This window comes from Etheostoma spectabile, chromosome 6 (assembly GCF_008692095.1).
Source record: "Etheostoma spectabile isolate EspeVRDwgs_2016 chromosome 6, UIUC_Espe_1.0, whole genome shotgun sequence".
Taxonomy (NCBI): Eukaryota; Metazoa; Chordata; class Actinopteri; order Perciformes; family Percidae; genus Etheostoma; species Etheostoma spectabile.
The window spans coordinates 26,417,959-26,426,604 of NC_045738.1; the positions used below are offsets into that span (position 1 = coordinate 26,417,959).

The 8,646-nt window shown below is 47.9% G+C and overlaps 2 protein-coding genes across 3 annotated transcripts in view; one reads left to right on the plus strand and one right to left on the minus strand.

The window, feature by feature from the left end:
• The window catches only part of LOC116690606 (zona pellucida sperm-binding protein 3-like), a 13,702-nt gene extending 6,705 nt beyond the window's left edge, over window positions 1-6,997 (plus strand). For both annotated transcript variants that reach the window (XM_032517692.1, XM_032517694.1), the window contains one exon: window positions 5,684-6,997. In XM_032517692.1, the coding sequence (XP_032373583.1) occupies window positions 5,750-6,652 (903 nt within the window). In that variant the 5' untranslated portion in view covers window positions 5,684-5,749 and the 3' untranslated portion in view covers window positions 6,653-6,997. The remainder of the gene's footprint in view (window positions 1-5,683) is intronic.
• Window positions 6,998-7,702: 705 nt separating this feature from the next.
• Window positions 7,703-8,646, minus strand: part of LOC116690601 (aldehyde dehydrogenase, mitochondrial) — a gene marked incomplete at its 5' end in the record, with an annotated part of 26,596 nt that continues 25,652 nt past the window's right edge. The window contains 2 exon segments of the mRNA XM_032517684.1: window positions 7,703-7,917; window positions 8,500-8,614. Of these exon segments, the coding sequence (XP_032373575.1) occupies window positions 7,885-7,917; window positions 8,500-8,614 (148 nt within the window). The 3' untranslated portion in view covers window positions 7,703-7,884.

Consider the following 8,646-nt stretch of genomic DNA (forward strand, 5'->3'; position numbering starts at 1 on the left):
TCGATAGCTAGACCGCCACCACTGAAGGCAGTCGGGTCCTTCTGAAAGTGGTCAAAGTCCGCATCCACCATGGTGATCAATCAATCAACACCTATGCCATACTTGATGACGGCTCAGAGAGGACTATGTTGTTGCCAGATGCTGCAGAAAAGCTAGGGGTGCAGGGGACTCAAGAAGACCTACCACTCCGCACGATTAGAGAGGAAGTGCAGACACTCAGTGGTGCATCAGTGTCCTTCTCCATTTCTTCGCCGTCAAAGCCAAAGACCAAGTTCAAGATTAAAGGTGCATTCACCAGTGCTCGCATTGGACTAGCTGCCCATACTTACCCCATGGAGCAACTTCGGAACACCTACAAACACCTCACTGGCCTTCCTATACGGACCCTTACAAATGTCAAACCCCTGCTTCTCATTGGGAGTGACCATCCCCATCTCGTCACTCCCATTGAACCCGTCAGATTGGGACCTCCAGGTGGGCCAGCTGCCATCCACACAAGACTAGGCTGGACACTGCAGGGTCCAGCAAGTGTAGTCCGTCACCTCGCCCAACCACAGCAGTGTCTATTTACAACCGTAGCACCCCAGGTGAGCGAGCTGATGAAACATGTTGAGAGATTATGGCAGGTCGACACTGTCCCATTCAGAAGCGAGAAACTAGTCACTCGTTCAAGGCAGGACCAAGAGGCCATCAGCATCTTGGAGACCAAAACCATCAGGGTGGAAGTTGATGGCATTCTATGTTACGCCACCCCACTGCTCCGCCGGAGAGACATGCCGCTCTTCCAAGCTGCTAAAGAAGCTGTCATGCCTAGTTTACGAAGTGTAGAAAGGCGACTGGCCAGAGACCCTACACGGGCAGAAGCCTACAAAGTGGAGATGGAGAAACTTATAAAGGCGGGCTCCGTCATCAAGTGTGGACCTGAAGTTCCAGCTGCCGATCGTGAGGAATGGTATATCCCTCACCATATGGTGAGCCATAATGGCAAGAATAGGCTGGTATTCAACTGCTCCTATCAGTATCGTGGACAGAACCTCAACAATCATCTACTGCCTGGGCCGACCTTAGGAGCATCACTACTGGGAGTTCTGCTGAGATTCCGCGAACATGCAGTTGCAGTTAGCGGAGACATCAAAGGCATGTTCCACCAAGTTCGCTCCTCCCAGAAGACCGTGCTCTGCTCAGATTTCTTTGGCGCGACATCATCAAGAAGGACCCCCTGTGTGACGAGTGGCAGGGCACCGTTTGGAACAACATGTAGCCCCTCGTGCCACATTCGCTTTACAAGCCACATCTTTGATAGCAGCCAGCCAGATGAAGAGGTGAGGATCTCAGTTGAGAAATGTTTTTATGTGGATAATTGCCTCCAGAGTGTCCCCACTATTGCTGAGGCAAGGCATCTTGTCGACAAACTACGAGCCATTCTTGCATCTGCAGGCTTTGATCTGCGTCAGTGGGCCAGCAACGAACCAGGGGTAATAAGCCACCTACCAGAAGAAAGCTGCTCTGCTTGTGTTGAGTTATGGCTGGCTCAGAACAAGACAGATACCCCAGAATCTACTCTAGGGCTAAGCTGGCTCTTCCACACCGATGACCTTGGCTACAAGCATCGTCATGTGGAGTACGGTGTCCCCACGATGCGTAATATCTACAAGGTGCTGGCGAGTCAGTACGATCCCTTGGGGTTCATTCTACCTTACACCACCAGAGCAAAGATAATTGTCCGACACCTCTGGGACAAACACAGGGGATGGGATGATCCACTACTACCGGAGGAGCTTCTGCAGCAGTGGAAAGACTGGGAAGAAGAACTTCAAGTCTTACCTCAAGTAACCCTGCCCCGACCGTACTTGCCGAAGAACGTGGATACCTCCGGTCTTCAGAGAGAGGTGCATGTATTTTGCGACGCCTCAGAAGAGGCGTATGGCTCAGTGGCGTACCTACGGACCACTGACAGATACGGTGAAGTGTATCTTCATTCCTGATGGCCCGTTCAGAGTGTCCCAAGCGATTTCACTCTATGCCCCGATTAGAACTCTGTGCTGCTCTTACTGGTGCACAGCTCTCACAGGTGCTGAAGAAGGAGCTGACCATCCACATTGATCAGACAACCCTTTGGTCTGATTCCACAACGGTGCTGACATGGCTGAGGTCTGAGTCCTGCCGATTCAAGGTCTTTGTGGGCACCCGCGTGGCCGAGATACAGGAGCTGACAGACAGACACGTCTGGAGATACGTTGATACAGCAAGAAACCCTGCTGATGAGTAACACGAGGGAAGACGCTCCGAGAGCTTGTTCAGCCAAATAGATGGACCCTGGGACTCCTCCTCTCTGAACATCCAGACTCATGGCCAGGGACCCCGCTGTTGAACAATCAGAAGATAACTCAGAGATGCGCAAGTCTACCTTCTGTGGGGTCGCCACAGTTGCACCAAGCCAGCCTACTCAGACTTGGGCCGATACGGTTCTTGGAAGGATCTGCTGGAAGAGACAGTGCGGGAGCTGATGGGGCGGCCAACTATAAAATAAGCCCACAGCTGAAGACTACCGCCAGGCTAACAGTTGATACTTCAGAGGGCTCAGAGGGATAGTTTTCAGCAGGAGTACAGCCTTCTGAAAGCTGGTAAGCCAGTCCCAGCAGCAGTCGACTTCGCATGCTGTCCGGAGCTGGATGAAAGGGAGAGCTCATTCGAGTTGAGGACATACGTCGAGCAGAAGGCCTGGAACTGACCACTCTTCATCCAGTCATCTTAGACCAGGTCATCGAGTGACTACGCTTGATCCAAGACTTTGACTCCCCCTCCCCGACAACCGACTCCGCACCGTCCGAGCGGGTGTTTGCCGAACTAGACGCTCCTTTTGGATCCTGCGAGGCGGTGAGGCTGTCCGGCGCTTCAGTACAGCTGCACTGACTGTCGGCGATGGAGGGCAAGACGCAGTACCAAAAATGGCAGACTTGCCATCAGCCCGTCTGCGCCTTTTCAAGCTGCTTTCTATTCTACAGGGATGGACTGCTTTGGGCCATTTGAGTACAAAGTGGGCGGCGCAGGGAAAAGAGATGGGGGATTATCTTCAAGTGCCTCACAACTAGGGCTGTACATGGACCTCCTTACCTCTATTGATACAGACGCCTTTCTGATGTCCCTTCGTCGGTTTATTGCCGTAGAGGAACGCCTGCAGAGTGTTCTCCGATCAGGGACAAACTTCAAGGGAGGTGAGCGAGAACTCCGTGAGACCTTCGTTGAGTCCAACGAACTGCAACATCTTCTTGCACCACAGAGATCTCTTCCGCTTTAACCCCCAGCAGCCACACTTTGGAGGGGTGTGGGAGAGGGAAATACGATCGGTTAAGAGCGCACTCTATGTCACAGTCGGTGCTCAACCTGTTTCAGAAGAAGTGCTTCGTACCGTACTATTGAGTGGAAGGGATCCTCAACAGTAAGCCCCTGGGTTATGTGTCTTCAGATGCCAGTGACCCAGATCCAGTGACTCCCATGTTCTTCTCATGGGGCGGCCTGATGCTTCACTACCTCAGGTAGTCTACCCGAAAGTGAGCTCATCTGCCGCCGCCGTGGAACACTCCCAAGTTTTGGCAGACCACTTTGGGCCCGTTTCATCCGGCTCTATATTCCGAGTCTGCAAGCTCGCAGAAGTGGCAGGCTACACCAGCTGATATTGAAGAGGACTGTGTAGTGATGATGTGCTGATCCACACCTTCCAAGGGCCCTCTGGCCCCATTGGGAGAGTGGTCAAGACTCATCCTAGCCCAGATGGGTACATCAGATCTGCTGATGTAAAGGTGAAGGAGAGAATCTACACCGGCCAGTTGCTAGGTGGTTGTCCTCCCTGCACTACCTTCTGGAGAAGATGGAGACAGTCCACTCCTGCCACTACACCCCAGCCATAGAACTTGTTGCCTTTATGATGAGCAATGTATACATACATTCGGGGGCGGCTGTAGAAAACCCCAAGTTATGTTAGTGTAACAATTATTTAGTACACTGACCAGATTGGCTTTATGTTCACGTTTACTCCCGTTTATTCAGTGCTTTAAAAGCCAAAGTGCATGCTGGTATGTATACTTAGTTGACGTCACCGTTAACAAGCAGTATGAAAGAGTTAGGCGGTCAGTTGGAGAGCAGGTGTGAGCGGCACCTTCCTTAAGAGTGTGGCGAAATGAAAAGAGTAAGTTATTTTGCTACCTAACTCGTGATAGTATTTTTCTGTTAAACCAGCTGTTATTTGTGTTACTTAACGTGAATGATAGTTAAGGTTCAAGAGGTCGCTACGTGACCGTTGTGCTAATTATAGCCACGTTCATTCATGCTAGCTTCGAGCTGCGCTCACCTGGCGTGAGCCAAAATATGTAACGTGTTGTTAAACTCGTTTCTACTGTAACACTTTTTGTAAGGATTGTCATCTTTGTAGTTGTGTAGAATACGAGTAAGTAGTGTTAAAATTGTTATGTGTGCCGCTGTCGAGGCTTCTCTGTCGGGGCTTGCTAGCTCGGCCCGAACATAGCTTCCGGGCGGGGTTTTCACAATAAAAGCGGGCCGTTTAGCTAGTTGGAGGCTTTACATTGTATTATAGATGACAGGAAGTGCCGTGTATGTTATCGGTAACTTAATGAAAGGCATATGAGAAGTGTTTGATCCTTATTCTCTGTTTACATTATTAGAGTTAGAGATATGTAGTCAATTCTGACTATGTTTTCTTTATGTATGGTAATGTATTAGGGCTTAAGGAGGATGAATGTTATTCATATCTTTATTCATTTGTATTTGTTTCTCTCTTATAGAAAAACACACACACACCACACACGCAGAATTACCCTCACAATGAAGAAGAGAAAATAAATAACATAAAAGGAACTACCTCTCAGCTCTTCATTTCGTACTTGGAATAAGTGGCCTTAAGTGGTGCTCTGGCGGCACACCGAGTGAACTTGGTCAAGTGTACTAAATAATTGTTACACTAACATAACTTTGGGGCCTTTTCTACAACCAGTAAGTGGCTGGTAGATTTGCTTCACTCCCCAGGCAAAATATAGTGGTAGTGTATTGATTGGCTGGTAAAATGTGAACATTCCCTAGGGGGTCGGGAACCTTAGGGGTTCTCAGAGTCATTGCAGGGGGAGCCTTCAAATTATTGTTCAAATTACCAGGCACATAACTTTTTCTTTTTTAATTAAAAAGTCTTATATGCAACTTAATTTCCACAATGTGTAGTAGGGGGTCCCTGCTCAGTCTCTCATTCAGTTAAGGGGTCCTTGGCTCAAAAACCCCTGCACTAGGCCTTTGGCTGGTGGACACAAAGTTAAGTCTGAACCCTGCATACAGCTCCTCTAGGTAATGTTAGAGAGGTTCAGGGCTGCATGGTTGAGAGGGGTTTAATTAGCACCACACCAGCTGGTAACTGAAGATAAGTAAATGCATCAGGGTAATAATATACAATAAAAGAAAAATATTAGCTGTGGAGGCTCTCACATTATACATAGGACATGATTTATCTATGATATTGTTGAATATCCATACAGGCCATTCTGTAATACCTAATCTGGTGCAGTCTGCTCGGATCCAGATGTCCATTTAAATGAAGACACCATTATAAATTAAATACCAATATTGTCTAAAACCTGCACCATCTCTGGCATAACATAATCTAACATTGTCCTTTGGTCAGCTATCAGGAACACAGTGAGCAGTCCAGGCTGGCTCACTGGACAAAGAGAAACCAAGGATGTAGGTGATGTCTATTCAAGCAGAGGAGGAGAGACAAAGTCTGGATCATGAAGAGAAGAGGGGTGAAAGAATGTATGAACACCATGGAGTCCACACTTTTCCACAGGAGGCACAGATTGGCCATGAAGAGGAGAATGAAGAAGCCCTTCCTGAGAAGAATGCTGTGAAGACTGAATGGAGGCACAGTGCTGCAGCCAGCCAGCCGGGAAAGAGAGGACAGGACGAAGGTGAGACAGAAGATGTACCTATGGAAGAGGCAGACAGCAGGCTGGAAGAGTTAGCAACAGATGGCATGGTCATGTCTGGCCAGACTGGACCAGAGGAGACCAGGGAGGAGCTCCTCTCTGGGAGCCATGTGTCCAGTGACAACAGTAGCACTTATGCTTCAGGAGATCCTTATAGTCCCCCCACTATCACTGCAAAAGAGTTTCCAAGCTTTGATATAGGTAATGATAAGACAAGTAATCCTGGTTCTACTGAACATGTTTCCACAACGGTGATTCCCATCATTACACTGTGCCCTGACAGTGATCCAAAGAGTTGCGGTGTCCCTATTACTAGTACAGGACACGGTGTCACGTCTGCTCCGATCAGAGCAGAAAGCTTTCCCCCAAATAATGTTGGAGCGCCACCTGGTGCCAGTACACTTGGTTCTCCTCTGGAACCCAAAGTGAACATGAGTCCGTTTGGCAATAGGCCTGAGATATTAGCAGGGACACATTCGGTTACCAAGGACTTTGAAATGGACCCCCCAGGTTTTTCGGATGTCAGCAAGTCAGCAAAGAGTAGGCTGGAGTCTGATGAGTCGGACCCTCTGCTGTGGTCAGAACAGGTCAGGTCTGTCAAGAAGTCAGTGGACAGCAAGCCTGACGGGATGCAAGGGCACCCAAACGGTAAAGGAGCTCTTTGAGATGGTGCTATGCTTCACAGTCTACTGCTCAGAGGGTTAGAATCGGACCAGTCTGGGTTCAGGGACCCGATCTTTGGAGACAGGTTACTTGGTGAGTCTGATTTTGTTTCTGGAATTGAAAAAGCTCGTCATTTGGGTCAATTTACTGGAGCAATGAAGACAAAAAGGCAGGAAGAAGTACAAGAATTTTTGAAAAACATTACTCAACCACCCAGGGTCAGTTTTGATTTGGTTAGTTCAGAGGAAATGCTTCAAGACAGCCCCAGTTCCTCAGCTTCGGTGACCGTTATCACGAGCTGGCATGGCTCGGAGAGGGACTGGGACTGGGCCTGGTTGGTGCCAGGGTGGGGCTTATATCACAACTGATTCAAACACTACAAGCGTTTATTTCAAAGATCCTAGGTTTGTGGAACATTTCTAGAAACCTCTAGGACCATGAACAGTCAAGTGGATTGTTGGAACTCCCAAACTGCTTTTTATGGAACATGGAGGACTTGAAACCAGGCCGGACTCTGTCAGGGCCGGAGCAGAGCGTGGTGTTCTGTATCCATGTGGACATGTTGGTGAATAATAAACTTATGACCAAGCCCACGCCTGCCTGTCTTGTTTTCGTACACCCACCTCTTCACCCCTGCTCACAAGTTACTGTGGATAATGTTTGGTTGGACCTTGTGTTATGTGGGTGAGGCATATGCATCGGCATGCATATGCATCGCCATGCATGTGCCAATCCATGGAGCTAGCCTGAGTTCACATGGCTTTAACATTAGCCACAATAACCAATCACACAAATCCCTAACAGAGATATGGAGGCAACAACTTTAAAGCAAATCACATATTTGCCTGCATCATATAAAACTCCACATTGCAGTCAACCAGGTAAACGTATCGCACGTTACTGAAGATCCACCAGGCACAGGCTGCTATACAAGCACCGTCTATATGGGGCATACGCTCGCCAACGTCAGCCATGTTAGCTACGGCTAGCTCAGCTAAGGCAATGCAAATGTTAACATTTCCTGTAAATAACAGAAAGATGACGAAGAAAGCTAAGTGCTTCAAATGCCTTTATTAAGAAAATGTATAAATGAAAAACAGATTGTGTCTTCATAGTTTGATTACATTGATTCAGGTGGAAAAATAAAGGTATGTCGAGTGTGGACAGTGCATGGCCACAGCTGAAAGGGGTCCTACGTGCTGAAATGAAGGTCTGACAGAGAGCAGTCGGAGGTCTAAGAATTCTTCTGTGGCACCTTGATGGTCACCTGACGACACACACACACACACACACACACACACACACACACACACACACACACACACACACACACACACACACACACACACACACACACACACACACACACACACACACACACACACACACACACACACACACACACACACACACACGAAAAGAACATTTACTCTCAGGATATTGAACATTACCATCTCTGCTAATCATACATGCAAAAGCACCAAAGTTATATATGAAAAAATAAATCAAGCAATCAGATTTTCAAGGCAAAGCTGCACAGATGGAACAACGGGGAGGAAGATCCAGCCAGAAGAAGCCCTGCTAACAGCAAGAATGCATAACAGAATATTGTATAGAAGTTTAAAATGCTGGTATGGCGACAACTTTATTGTTATTTATTCCAATACACCCACACTGGACAGGAGTGCTATCTGAAACATACGTCAGTTCAAAATGAACGACTGCGAACTGTATTTCATGCACACATTACTGATTTAGTTATAATTAGCTTTGTTTCATGAGCCATATACTAGAGGTTCAGATTCATCTGATAAGTCTAGAATAACTCTTGTATATTTTTAGTACTTACCGTTTTGACTTCAGTGTAGTTGTCCAGGCCGTACTCTCCGAGCTCTCTGCCGTTACCGGAGGCCTTGTAGCCTCCAAACGGGGCCTGAGCCCCAAACACGTCATAACAGTTAATCCTGCAGGGGGAGAGACAGACAGAGAGAGAGAG